Below are 15,338 nucleotides of genomic sequence, written 5' to 3'. Positions count from 1 at the left end.
CTTAAATCAGATGACAATGAAAACAAATGAAAGAAATGATTTCCAATCAGTGAGCTTTTCTTCGTGTTTTGTCTTTTTAATTTAGAACTGTTCTTGGTGTTTTTTGTGGGTTAGGGTTAGATCTCCTGAGCTAATTTGCATTATTTCATGAAATAATAAATCTGTCGTCCATTCGATATCAAAGAAACAGAGCAAGTATATGACACACAGAACCTTCTATCAGGGCTGCTGACTTGTCAAAATTAAGCAAATTAGGAAGGACAGAGAGTTAGAGGGAGAGCTTAAAGTAAAAAGAAAAACATCGGACAGAGAAAAAATGGAAAGTGACCACCGGAGAGAGAAGGTGGCGAGACCTCAGTCTGAGCGAGAAAGACAGAGGAAGATGGGAGAGGCTGAGGAAGAGACAGGAAGGCGGGAAGAGAGGGCGCAGGGAGCGAGACACAGTGGCACAGAGATGCAGACAGCAGAGCTAAGGTGGGACACAGAAAAAAAAAACTGACGGGGAGGGAGTGATGGATAGAAGAGGTTTATTTGCTTTTGTTGTGCCAACATCATTTATCTCTGGTGAACAGCCTCCCAGTGCTGAGAGGCTGTATGACAGAAATCAATCAGAGGGCAATCGTCCATACCCTTCCACTGATGCACCAACCCATCGATACAGGCATTAGGAGAGGAACAGTAAGGAAAAGACACATGAGAATATGAAGAGAGGAGGGTGAAAAATGCAGAAAAAATACAGGAGAAAAGAAATAAAAAGAGGAGCAGACGAATAGAGATGGGAGCTCATTATCCCTAATGAATATGAATGAATATTGTGCATGTGTTTTCATTCAAGTGTCAGTCAAACGTTCTCTCCTTGTTTGTATGACCACAAAATACTCCAGCAGCTCCCTTGTTTTGAAACTCTACTCAGTAAGGAAACATAATTACTTCTTTTTCCCAAAATAACCCAACATGACGAGGGAAATATCTCAGTTTGCCTGCAGTGTTTTGCCAACAAAAGACTTGAATTATGTTGCATGAACTGTGTCAAGACATTGGAAAGTAACTGTACGTACTTTTTTGTATCTTTGCTTTCGGTTTTACAAACTTTGGTGATACTTTGTGTAAAATGCAAATGGACAAATACAAGAATCAAAGATGGATTCAGTCATTGGTTTGCTAGTGTTCTCAGTCAGTGCTTACCTGTGTGGTGGTTAGCACTGTTGCCTCACAGCAAGAGGGTGATCCCGGGTGTGGGAGCCCTTCTGTGCGGAGTTTGCATGTTCTCCCCGTGTCAGTGTGGGTTTTCTCCGGGTGCTCCGGCTTCCTCCCACAGTCCAAAGACATGCAGGTTAATTGGTGACTCTAAATTGTCCGTAGGTGTGAATGTGAGTGTGAATGGTTGTCTGTCTCCATGTGTTAGTCCTGTGATAGTCTGGCGACCTGTCCAGGGTGTACCCTGCCTCTTGCCCAATGTCAGCTGGGACAGGTTAATTCTCAGACCCCATCAGCTGTATTCGGCATCTGACTTCCAGCAGACAGCGATACAGACTCTGGGGGCAGACCCCCGATTTTTTGGCATTCCGATTTGATTTGGGCGGAGGAGGCGAATTTCCGTTTCCGACTTCCGTTTATATATAAGTAAATATGCTGAATCATTGTGATGGATTCAGAGTTTGCAGTGACGCCAATTGTGTTCCGCCTCGTTAGTTCACCGCACGGACCGTTTAACCTGGCAACAACCGCAGCCGACTCAAACGTGATTGGTCAATATCACGCAGACTACAAACTGCCTACAACCGGAAACCAGGGCTCTTCCGCTTTTCTTCCGGAGGCAAGATCTCCGGGGGTTGCCTACAGACTCTACATTCACTGAATGTAGAGTCTGTATATAGAGACTAGGATAGGTTAGGTTAGAAAATGGATGGATGGATGTTCTAGACCAACAAAGAACAAAACTGAGCGTCTTTCAGCAACACATGTATTTCCAGCCGTGGTGTTTTCTGGCCTCACTTCACTGCATTTTGCAGTGTCTAAACCTAACACCACATTAACCTTAGTGTTGTTGAAATGTAAAGAAAGTTTCAACATATCCATAATATAATATCACACAAATGTTACATATCCATGGTTTACAGAAACACACAATGCCAACATTTATTCTGGTGACTGGATAACATATTGTGTCAGTGTTTTGGATAGTAGTTGACGGGAGGAAATGATAGATGATGAATGATATATGTGGACAGAAAATTAGGTTTGTATTGAATACATGTGTGTGTGTGTGATCGTTTCAGTGTGCAGTGTGCGTCCGTGAGTATGATGTTTATTCAATTGTGAGTGCGGTGTGAGTCAGCCAGGTCTTTTTACTGGCCAGAGCTAACAGAAGTTGTGAAGGTCCCCGCTGAGATCAATACATCAGAGCCTGAAGCACCTGTCAGGGAGCATCGAGTGTGTGTGTATGTGTGTGTGTGTTTGTGTAATAGCATGTGACAGTCATTAGACTTCAGTCAGACCTCCTGCCCACCTCCCTGGAAGAGAAACAACATGAGATCACATGAATCAACTGCTGCACATAGCACACAGGCTACAGTACATCACAACACACGCAGAAACCCACACACACACACGAGGCAAAGTGTGTGTGCTGAGTGATGCTGGCCAGAGGCACGGCCGACAGTCTGACACCTCTGATGACACGAATGGGAACCCCACCTGACATCAGCCTCCCTTTCTCTGCCCAACGGCATACAGATAATAGTTCCAAGGCCAATGTCACTTACACACTGAGGGATGACCACAGGCGGGCCACACACACACACACACACACACACACTGTTGGTGCATACTTTATACATACACACACACACACACACACACACACCCCACACTACAGCATGTGTGACGTATGTGGAGGAAAGTAGGCGGCAGTGAAGCACACAAACTGACCTACATCAGGCTCTCACTTACGGTGCATCATCGTTCACATGTTACATACATGTGCACATATGCATTCCCATGTGCACTTAGACACACACACCTCCACACAATCATGCACTCAGCCCTGAAGGAAAGTGTGACCTTACTTTCACATGAGAGCACAGGATGCCACATTATATATAAGTGTCATACTTTCATATTTATACACACACGCTGATGTATAAACAGAAACGGAGTGTGTGTGTGTTTTTACCACTTGCGTTACTTAATCTGCAATGTGGACATATAAAAGAGGCATATGTCACCAGCAGAGTCAAGGAGTGTGTGTTTTAGAGAAACGCATTTTATGCCTGTGAGACTAAATCACTTGTCAAGACTGAATGTTTGTTTATCGCCGGCTGAGCAATGAGCCTCAAATTTATACAGTTAAACATGATCTCACCCAGGAGCAGCTCAGTGCAACCAAAGCATTTTCTGTTGGTCCCTGAAGCAGTTTGGGGAGTAAGTGCCTTGCTCAAGACTCAAGGCAAACACCCCTGATTCACTTGCTTGCAACAATTTTAGCCTGAGGGTCCAGGTTTGAACTGGCTGCCTTCCAGCCACAAGCCCACTTCTCTACCTTTGGGCTGCTGTTTTTGCATTAAACAATGCTGTGGGCGATCTGTTGGACAGTATGTAGCTTTGTGAAGTCTAGTTTGAATAGACTGCTATCAGTTTGTGAGGCTGGCTGATGTCATCACAAGAGCTGTTTGCCTGCAGTATTCTTGTTATACTGTTTATTAACACATGTCGTTTCCCGTCTTGCTGGTATTTTTAATTTATTTTTAAATTAACCAATATATTATTCATTGTGATTATAATAGCAGGAGGCAGCTGGGTCATTAAGTGGTTGAAAAAAAAAGTTGTTATGGAGAGAGACATAATAATTTAGCCTCAAGAAATAAGACCAACAAGAGTGAGAGAGATATTCGTCAAGAGTCACATGTGACGATGTGTATGGCAATAATGAACAAGCAATGTACAGAACCTCATCCGCTGATCTTGTTATGTACACTGCTCAAAACATGAAGGGAACATTTAACACATCAGATCTTGATGAACAAATTATCCAAGTATAAAATCTTTACTGATGTATATTGTATAATTTGTTGAGAACAAAATGACGTAACAGCAGCCAGTGGGAACCAAAATCTTTAACCCACTGAGAATTTTATTTTATAAATTTTATAACAGTAATTCATAATATGACTCAGCAGTGTGTATGACTCCCGCATACCTGTATGCACTCCTGATGTTTGGGCATGCTCCTGGTGTCCTGGGGGATCTCCTCCCAGACTCAGATCAGGGCATCAGTGAGCTCCTGCACTGTCTGTGGCATTACTTGATGGCATCTGATGCATCGATATACGTTCCATAGGTGTTCAATGGATTTAGGTCAGGGGAACAAGATGGCCAGTCAGTGGCATCAATGCCTTCGTCATCCAGGAACTGCCTACACACTCCGGCCACATGAGGCCGGACATTGTCCTGCACCAGGAGGAACCCAGGGCCCACTGCACCAGCGTAAGGTCTGACAGTCCCTCTGAGGACTTCATCCCAGTACTTAACAGCAGTCAGGGTACTGTTGGCTATGACATGGAGGTCAGTGTGACCCTCTAAGGATATGCCTCCCCAGACCATCACTGACACACCACCAAACCAGGCATGCTGGATAGTGTTTCAGGCTGCATAACATTCACCACGGTGTCTCCAGACTCTTTCACGCTTGTCACATGTGCTCAGTGTAAATCTGCTCTCATCGGTGAAGAGAACAGGGAGCCAATGAAGAACCTGCCAATTTTGGCGTTCTCTGGAGAATACCAATCGAGCTGCATGGTGCTGTGCTGTGAGCACAGGTCCCACTAGAGGACGTCGAGCCCTCATGGAGTCTGTTTCTGACAGTGTGGTCAGAAACATGAAAACCAGTAGCCTGCTGGAGGTCATCGTGTAGGGCTCTGGCAGTGCTCCTCCTGTTCCTCCTCGCACAAAAGGAGCAGATACCGGTCCTGCTGCTGAGTTGATGCCCTTCTACGGTCCTGTCCAGCTCTCTTATGTAACAGCCAGTCTCCTGGTATCTCCTCCATGCTCTTGAGACTGTGCTGGGAGACACAGCTAACCTTCTTGCGCCCTCCCTGATGGAGCTGTGCAACCTGATTGGGCTGCAGGTACCGCCTCATGCTACCAGTAGTGACAAGGACACGAGCAGAACACAAAACTAGAGAAGAATCAGTCAGGAAGGATAAGGAGAGAGCAACTCACATGTAAAACCATTTTCTTTTTGGGGGTTGTCTTGCTTTTGCCTCACCTGTTGTCACTTTCATTTGCACCACGGCAGCTGAAACTTATTCACAATCACTTGTGCTTCCTAAATGGTCAGATTGGTATCCCTGAAGTTTAACTGACTTGGTGTTATACTGTGACCATTAAGTGTTCCCTTAATTTTTTTGAGCAGTGTATTGTCCTGTCCTGTCAGTAGGCTCTGCTGTTTAATCTTACAAATCCTTTTGTAAATGTCACTTTTTTTAAACATATATCTCAATTAGAAATGAAACTGTAATTTGACAATAAACACATTCTGTAAAACTGTGCATAAAGATGCCATATGGTGCAAAATGAAACAATAATATTCCGTTAAAATTCAGACACATTCTCGCTTGAGTAACTGCGCCTCCGCCTCGCTTCGCCTCGCCTCCTGTGATTTATTCTACATCCTTCCAAAAATGCTGACATGCACGTGGGCGTGATTGACAGGAAGTGGGGACGCGCTCTCCCCAAGACATCTCCTGACTGGTATGAATAATGAACCTCAGGTTATTTTCTGACTGAGTGGATCATTCAGTAGCGTCGCCTACCTGTCATAGACAGAAACCGTCAAATCCCTGGCATTTAGAGAGCTAAAATACCTCGTCTATGACGACAAGCAGGCAGGAAATTGGTCCTTTTCTAAAAATCGTGTAGGCTTTTTTTTTTCACAAGCTGTACAAAGATATAACCCCAGTGATTGGACTGCTCAGGTATAATGCAGGGAAATTTATCTCAGTTCCTGCAGTTTAAATGACCTCAGGTGTAGAAGAAGAAGCAAGCCTCAATTAAAATTGTCCGCCTAAAGTGATGGATGCAGGCATCCTTGGGGCTGCTTAGTAACAAGATGCATCATTCCTCCCCAGTATAATTAAAATCAAACAGTTTGTGTGGCAGCTATAGCCTTTAGACTCCGAAACCTTGACCTTTAATTATGGCACCTCCATCAGTGTAAATGTTGAAGCTCCAGAGCACACTGCCAAAATGCATCATTAATCTATGGTTAGGCAAAATTGGAGTGGGGCGTCTGAAAAATGACGTTTGTGGCAAATATTTTGACCCTTAATCTGACCAACTGTGGAAAATAGGGCATTGTATATTGAAAAACCAAATTAGTGGTGTGGTATGGTATATTTTATAAAGTTAGGCTATATGTGGACTTACTGCAGAAAAAACTTTTGTCATATTTGCTGAAACCGTCACTATATTCACACAGCACTAAATGAGACAGATAATCTGTTAAAAAAAAAAAATCCTGTTCATCTGCCCACTCTATTGCCTTGTAGTGCTTCTAATGGCCTTACGGCAAGTGAACCAAAACAACCAATCAGAGCTGAGGAGTCTCTAATGCAGCTGTCAATCATGTTAATCACTGCTCCTGACTGTGATCAAACTGTCAGACTAGGCCACGCTGATCGAATTTGAATCAATATTCTGTTACTGCGTTGCCTATTTCTCACCTCAGATGATTTCAGAGACATAGTTCAGTGTTCTGTTTAGCTGTAAAATGAGAAAGTTGGTCTGGCCAGTGGGCGGTACTTGGTGCTTTATGTAACTGTTTCCACCACGGTGGCTGGGTCACAAACATTCTCATTTTACAGGTAAACAGTACACTAAAATATGTTTCTGAAAACATCTGACGTGAAAAACAGGCAATGCAGAAACACAGTCTTGGTTTATTTTCAATCAGGGCTGCTTAGTTTTAAAAGTCTGACCACACCCCTACAGTGATTGGCATGATTGAAGGCTGCCTTAGAGAATCCGCAGCTCTGAGTAGCTGCGTTCTGTGTGCCGTGGTCTGATTCTAGCAAATGCCATTTGAAGCAGTAGGAAGAGGAGGTGTGAAATGATTTTTCCCCAGACTGTCTCATGTACCTTTTTCAGAATATAGTGACAGTTTCAGCAGATATCACACAAAGTTATTTTAATAAAAGTTACCAACCGTAGCTTTGGGTAACTTGAGTTATGCTGCCGGCAGAAGCAGTAGAAAAAAGATAGAAATGAGTCACACAGAAGTGTGATGCCATAAGCAGTGGTTTAATTTTCACCTCAATTAGCAAGAATATTATAACCATACAGTGTAAATACCAATGAGAAAATGTGGGTCCTCACATTTACACATTTTTTCCCCCTTCAATTAGCAGGGGAAATTGGTTTTTACCACTAACATGACTCGATGTGCTATGAAGCATCAACACTTTGCACTGATATATCCTTTTGGGAATGTAATTATAGTATCACTGATGAGGGTAGAGACACTACACAATGACTTGTTTTGACAAATCTCATTTATCAGTGCTTGGATTTTAAAGTCCCTGTAAGTGGTGTTCTCAATTGAATTATTTGCTAGACAATTTGTTATGAAGCCAAAGCTTTGACAGGAAATCCAACTGGTCAAAATGATAAATAAGATCCCTCCCTGGTGGTCTTTGCATTAGCGAGGCTAATAGATATCCACAATACCTGTAAATTAAAGCAGCATGTCACTGTCAGCACTTCCTGTAAAAGGAGCTACATGGAGGTGGATATAATTGCGAAGTTTAATAAAAGTGTCATACAACAAATACACAGATGCAACACCACATAAACACACACAAGGTTCTTTAAGACGTTTGTTACAGCAGCTTCAGCCGTCTCATCGCGTTAAATATATTTGGACAGCCAGACTGGCTACTGGCAGACTTAACAATTCACCAGAGTCTGGGGCCATTTTTCAAAACACCAATTACGAGTCTGCATCTCATTGATCACAGGGCTAGCTATTCACTCAGAGTGACACAAATTAACTCGTGTCCCTAAACAAAGGTTGGGAAGAGACATAATTGCACCAATCATGGGGTTACGTCCTCTATCCTGCAACTGTATAACGAACGCGTCGTTTTATCTGAGGCTGGTACACTTCTAATTGTGTGTGTACCTTCAAATCACATTATGACAGCATGACAGTGCATTCTCTGTCGTTGTGTGTTTGCGCATGTGAAAGCTGTAAATGCCGGCGGTAATTAAAGACATCCAGAGCTGCTGTGGGTGACAAAGGGTGTTGCGTTCCACTTCTGTCACTGCCTTTGATGGGTGATGTTTATTTCACATACAGCTAGCAGCAGTGTGTGTGTGTGTGTGTGTAGCATGCACGTATATTTAGTTCTGCACTGAATGTTTGTCCTCTTGCAGTTTAGAATAACACTTGGTGTAAGTGTCAAAGCCATCCAAGAAATATTTCTTCTATTTATACTCATATAGAGTTACGATATGTGGTAGCTGGTAATGAGTGGTACTCGAAGGAACAAATATTTGTTGGATGAATTGATTTCTGTTCTACTGCCTCTCTATAAACAAGCCAAATACGATGCTGAGGACAAACGTAAAAGCGAGGGGTTATTTATTTTAAGCAGCGTTATTTATAGCCTAGTACAATCTCGTTTGAAGTGATATGCTCAGCAGAACATAAAAAGAATCAGTGGTACAATTGAACTTGACGAGTAGAGGATGCATCACAAGCTGGAGCCTGCGCTTGCGTGTGTGGTCGTGTCGACAGCGAGGAATGGGCTCAAAACCACAATGGGTGGGGGCGTTGCACGTGTGTGTTTGCCTCAAGGGTTTTGATCTCTCTCCTCACTAAACATAGTGGAGTCCATCAGCAACAGATACCCCTTCAATTATTCAGGAGGTTAGCATGAAAAATAAATGGCCTCTTCCTGCAGTGAGAGGTGTGGTGCTGCCCTGGTTCCTGTGAGTCTTTCAGCCCTTTGCTGTACACTCACACAGAGGTTAGGCTGGGCAATTGATTCCTTTCAGCTATGATTGCGGATCACTGCTTTTGTCTTGTTATTGGTCCAGACCACAACTTCTGGGCAGCTGCCTCAACCTTATCAAAACTGAGATACTTTGCAACTTTTTTTGAAATACAATCCTGCTCACTGTAAGCTCCAGGGTGGGTGAAAACAGTTGTGGTAGGTCCTGTCTGATGATCATATGATTGAAAGCACAATAGTTCAATGGCAACTCTCCTCTGACCTGTACCACTTCAATTCTAAGCATGAATTTTTAATGTTTAGGGCAGGATATCTGCAGTTTAAGATACCACTTGAAATAACCCAGTACCAAGTAGTACTGCAACTTCTTCAGTCAAATGATACCCGCATTGGATCCTTTTCATACCCAGACCTAGAACAAAAACATCTGTGTAAGGATTTGCTCACAACAAATCAATGCAAGCATTCATGGATTTAATGTGACGTGTAATTGGCCCACTACCACAGTAGCTATAACCCATTCAATCTGTGGTATGGAAAAGTTAAATGGGGTGTATCTGATGGACAGCATGCTAAGATGCCACCGAAACATTCAAAAGTATGGCTGTAGTACACGCTTGTGGTGTCTGGTGGTATTTCATGCAAATGAATGCTTCTGTTCAGATGATAGGTATCGAATAAGGTAGAAAAAAAAGGTATCAAATGAAGTACTGGTATCGCTTTAAGGGTATAGGTATTGGTGCTGCTATTGTTGTCTTTCAAACAATACCCAGCCCTAGTAATGTTCTTGCAGCTACAGATGAATAAGTTGGCTGCTGAACAGGACAGCAGCCTTCAGAGAAATAAAGCTGCAGATACAGTATTTTTATACTGATGTGCAGAGAGAACTGGATAAAGCAGTGAAGGCAGGGCCCTGTTCATTCCTATGAAAGTGCTCAGTGGTGCATGAAGCCCAAAACATGCAGCAAAAATATTTACCTGGATGATTGGCACTGCTTTCGTACTGTGTGGCCCAAAGAGCGGGCGCACTAGAGACTTCCGCCGGCTGAGCCAAATACTTTACTCAGTGTTATGCTCCACAAACTTCAATGGGGATGAATTGCTTCAATTTTGTGACTCTTCTAGACTTTCCAAATGCTATCGGACTGAATGGATCAAATTCTGATGGTGAGAAGTGTTTCATTTTGGGAGTGCTGCAACACATTAACTACATTTTTTCACTTAGTTACAAATGTCTCTTTCGCCATGTAAGTCAATGGGAAAAAGTCTTTTTTGGCCACAGACATCATGTGACAGATTCCACTGTGTGGCCATCACAAAGACTCAAGAGTTAATCTAAGAGTTCAGAGGTATACCGTTTGTACTGTAGCGGCTCCTTTTTCATTAAATCCGAAATACTGTACCGCTGCCTTCATTGTTAAACTGTAAATATATCTCTAGCATGCAAATAGGGACCATTGTTGTGTGTTTGCAAACGGTTTTAGCTCCTCCACTTGTTTCATGTGACAGCATGGATCTATGAGGGTAGTCTTCTGAACAATGTAGGCTTGTCACAGAGTCAGCCAGCTCACTTCCTTGATTAGGCTGGAAGCAAGCCAGGTGTCCCTGATGTCACTTTACTTTGTTCTAGGTGATAGCCATTTGGCATTTGCTGACTTTCCTTCTTTGTCTGTCTTCCCTGCTTCTTACTTTGGCTTTCTTCTCCTGTCTGACTAATTTGTGGCTCTCTTTGTGCCACCGTCTCGTTTTTCTCCTCATGATTGTCTGTCCAGAAAGAAATGAAAGGTGGAAAAAAATAGCTCTGCATAGACTCTAATGTAAGCTCTTTCTCTGGTTCTGTCTCTTTCCAGGTGGTCCATCACGTTGGTCCTCCCCTCCATGTGACTGCTGCTGCAAGAACCACAAAGGTGATGGCGAGGGCGAGAGCGGCACCTCCTTCAACGAGCTATCCACCTCCAGCTCCGAGAGCCAGTCAGAAGCCAGCTCTCCCCAGGGAACAGTCATCTGCGGCCCGGTCAGCCGCCAGTCACACCCCCACGCCAACGTCCAAACCCTGGACAGGCCGCTGAAAAAGGGCCCCATTGCTATGCTCCAGCAGGGCGAACAACGACGGAAGAGTGACTTGCTGCGCACACTCACGGCGAGCTCCCGTGACACCAGCACCTGCAAGAAAAGGCCGGCGAAAGAGAAGCTGACGGTCGAGGAGGAGCTGGAAAAGTGCATTCAAGACTTCCGCAAGATCAAGATCCCGGAGAGGTTCCCCGAGAGGAAGTACATGTGGCAGGCCGACCTGCTGAGAAAGTACCGCCTCTGAGCCAGGAAACAGGACAGAGGGAGCAGACACATGAGGCCAAGGATCAGTTTACAAGTTTTTTGATTATGACTTTTCCAGCAAAAGGGAGATAACGCTCAACTGATTTGAATCCAGTTTCTGGGGGAAACTTCACCTTTATGCCAGTAGGTTGAAAGTCTACACAGAAGCTAGTAAGAAGCATAAAAACCAGACTGTTCTCTTATTGACATATGTAGTACGTATGTGTGTGTATGTAGTTTAGGCCTACTGTATGTACTGTAAGTATGTGCTGTACCTTGCTGAATGCTTCAGAGCTTCAAATAATTTATCCCTGAGGACCAACCCAAGTGGGCGAAAGACATCCCTTATGAACCGATAAACCAACCGAAGGCCTGCTAATGGCTACAGCGGGGGTTGCTGAGGGTTACTGGACTGCACACATTGTCATCTGTCATAATTTCCCTGGAAAACCATAACAGGAGCCACAGGTTTGGTCCACAAAGACAAACTGATTTAGTATGTGAATGTGTGTGTATTTATGTGCGAGTGTGTGTGTGTTCGCACCCAGGTGGCCTAGAGGTCACAGATAAATCTGCATCAGGACCCATTAATAATTCATGCTGTCCCGACAGTGCTCTCACTATAAATACACTCAGAGCTCTCTGCTGCCAGGGTGGCGTAAATAGCTAGGTCAATTACTTAACTTTTAGGTAACATTTGGGGCTTCTGAGGCAGGAGGGGGTACAATTTCATCAGAAGCACAATTAATTTTATTCTTCTAATATCAGTTATATTGTAAACATACCCCAAGCGAATCAAAGTGTCCTGCATTGCATTGATTTTTTTGCTGTGTTGGCAAGATGCTGAGAAATTACCAGGTTACTGCGTGGAGGATAAGTGAAAGAGAATTTGATTTGATGGCCAAACAAGGGGGAAATACAAAGGTTCCATATAGACAAGTCTTGATTTAACACACCTATACACACACTTTTTTCCCATTACTTTACATAAATTAACAAAGCACTCACAAACAGTCATTCCTAACACACAGAGTGATCAATCATGAGGTCATTTAAATCGTGTTCAATATGACACCGACAGTAAATACAGACAGAATGGGACAGGATGGCTACACAGGCTAACCCGACAACACAGACGGATGCTCTCTACCCTGGCTGTTGACACGGTGATCGATAGTTGTGGATGATAAGGTCCAGTGATGGAGCTGATAGATGCGGTTCTTGTTTACAGTCATTAATGAAACCCCTGGGTTACTTTACAAAGACAAGCTGGTCATGTATTAAAGTGCAAATTAGCCATTATTCATGTATGCATCTGTGAAGTCACGGCTGAGTCAGAGTCGATCTGATGTATTGTGACGTGGCTAAAAACACAAAGATGGCAAACAGTTATTTTCAAAGAGTACAATTCAAGAACACAATTTAATTTCCTCAGGAGCATGATTGTTATTTATTTAAGGCTCTGGTTGGATTATATGTTACTGACAGAATGATTTCGAAATTATTTCAGGATGCAAATTAAATTATTGACCACCGTGAATTGCAAAAGCACACAGACGTTCAGTGATGCTGTAAATGTAAAACATGAATTTATTTCTTTTGAAAGTTTGGAGGACAAACTTTTGAAGATGATAGATGCCATTTGACAAAGGAAATTGTTTATTTGAACGGGTATCTGTAATCGACGGCACAATCTCTGTTTTAGGAGAGACGTATAAAAGACAGACCATGTGTAAAAATGATTGAATAAAGTGTAGAAAACAATGAAGCAAACAAATACATGATGCCGTGAGAATTAGGGTTCAAAATATCAAAATCAGACTTTTTAATATAACATTCAGGGGCAAATAAAAAGCATGCCATACAAAGTACTGTGGAAGGAAGCTTCCAAACCTCCATTATGTCCAGTGTATGAAAGAAATTTATTCAGATTTAGTTTCCATAAGACGAAGCAGCTGTTAAACTGCTTACAGAAACATATTTGTCGATCTCAGCTTCAGGTAAAACTCTTGGTATTTGTGAACAGATTGATAGACAGCTGTGATGAAAGATGTAGTTTGGAATAAAAACTTATAAATATTGATGTATTGACTTGTGTAGATAAAAAAAAAGTTTAGAACGACCTTCTCGATGGTAGGAGGACAATAAAAACAGGAGACAGTGGATCACATTTCCATACAGGTACTTGATTAAAGCTTCTCATTATTTGTTGTTATTGCAGCTTATGAAAGTGCAAAGGGATGGGCTTTATAAACAATCATAGCTTTTACACAGCACAAAGTACAAAGTTAAATGAAAAGTTAAAGGTAAATGAAAAGCACACAAACAGAATAAAATATGCAGAGTATAAACTTATTCAAAGATCAGTTTATTTAAAAAATACACCCCTTATATATTACTAGAAATGGACAATTTAAAAAAAAGTTCTAGTATACTTATTTTTCTATCTAAAGGCCTTTAAATTCATAGTTTATCAAATGTCCTTTTGTTGCCCATGAAATGTATTTCCTGTGAGAGAAGCAGTTCATAGGTAGTAAGACATTTTTGAGTTATAGTATATTCTGTGGTGCCCATACGTCTGCTGTGGTAAATTATAGTATACATTAACATGGTTGCAATAGGTGCTAGATAAAAACCATTTTCCTCATGTCAATACAGTGAATACGACTTATTTTTCTACATTGCTGGTATATTACAATTTCATTTTAAAGTCATTTATTTTAAGAGCCGAAGTTGAAATATGTTAATCCAGACTACATGTTATATGTAAATAAACACCATAAATCATACCTATCCAGAATAATGTATTATACTCTCTGTACATAACATGCAAATCCATGAGGTGAGGCTGCTGCGCTGCTTTTAGTGATGCAGTAGACTGACGCTAATGTATTACAGCCGTTCACGTTTTATCATTTTGGGTGTTGGGCCATCAGGGACGAGGGGAAATATAATACACATCTATAACATATTATATATTTACCACTGTAACAAATGATGAGCTACTTGCTCTCCGAGACAACTGTCATAAACTGACTGCCTGCACATTCGTCTAGCAGTGCCACAGAGACAGTCACTGGTGACTCAGATGTTTTAGTGGTGCTGAATTGCAATCAGTAAATCTAAAAAAAAATATATATATATATATATATATATATATATATATATATATATATATATATATATATATATATATATGTTCAGGCTTTAGAAAAGCAACCAAAAACAAAAAGTTTGTTCAAAGCTCCAAAGGTAAAACCATGTTTAAGCCTTGAGCGTTTGTTACCGTACAGAGCAGTCAGAAAGTGTTAAGACAGTGATATGTTTTGGTTTTTTTTTTGGTTTTGTTTTGGCTCTGTACTTCAGAGCATTGGATTTGAAATGAAACAACTACTATGAGGTGAAAGTGCTGACTTTCAGCTTCTAACAATGTTTGAGGGTGTTTACATCCTCAGTGGGTGAACAGTGTGAGATTCACAGCCCTTCTCCCCCAGTCATAGAGCAATGCAGCAGGATGATTGTAAACACACAGGCAAGGCAACAGAGGAGCTTTTATGGCCAAACACAGTCAGTGTTGTTGACTGATCAAGTCAGTCGCCTGACCTCGATCCAGCTGATCACACGTTTTACCCCTGAATACAAGACTGAAGGTAAAAAGCTTCTAAAACCACAAAAAGTGCAGACGGCCGCAGTATACAGCAGGCCTGGCCAGGTGGGGAGCATTGACTGCAAAGGATTTGCACAGCAAATATTGAGTAAGACAACTTAATTTGAAGGCCACAATTCAACATTTCCCACCAAGTTAAAGCTGAGAATCAGAGCTTCAGCATCACAGTCTGTTTCAATTTAAATCTCCAACACAACAAAACTGGCTGCACTATAGATATAAATATAAATGTGTGTGCAGGTACTGTATTTCCTGTTAGTTTTCCTGGTCTGAACCAAAGGAAAAATGCAGTGGCTTCATACTGACCAGATACAAACAGCGATTGGATTATAAGTTACATGTAT

General features: G+C 42.1%; 1 protein-coding gene across 1 annotated transcript in view; it reads left to right on the top strand.

Moving 5' to 3' along the window:
* kctd16b (potassium channel tetramerization domain containing 16b) overlaps nt 1-13,620 on the top strand; it is a 103,926-nt gene extending 90,306 nt beyond the window's left edge. The window contains exon 2 of the mRNA XM_033634550.2: nt 10,865-13,620. Coding sequence (XP_033490441.2) covers nt 10,865-11,328 — 464 coding nt within the window. The 3' untranslated portion in view covers nt 11,329-13,620. The remainder of the gene's footprint in view (nt 1-10,864) is intronic.
* Nucleotides 13,621-15,338: the final 1,718 nt, after the last annotated feature.

This window comes from Epinephelus lanceolatus, chromosome 11 (assembly GCF_041903045.1).
Source record: "Epinephelus lanceolatus isolate andai-2023 chromosome 11, ASM4190304v1, whole genome shotgun sequence".
NCBI classification, from domain to species: domain Eukaryota; kingdom Metazoa; phylum Chordata; class Actinopteri; order Perciformes; family Serranidae; genus Epinephelus; species Epinephelus lanceolatus.
Note: the sequence above shows the minus strand (reverse complement) of the source record. Positions and strands in the feature narration are given on the sequence as shown.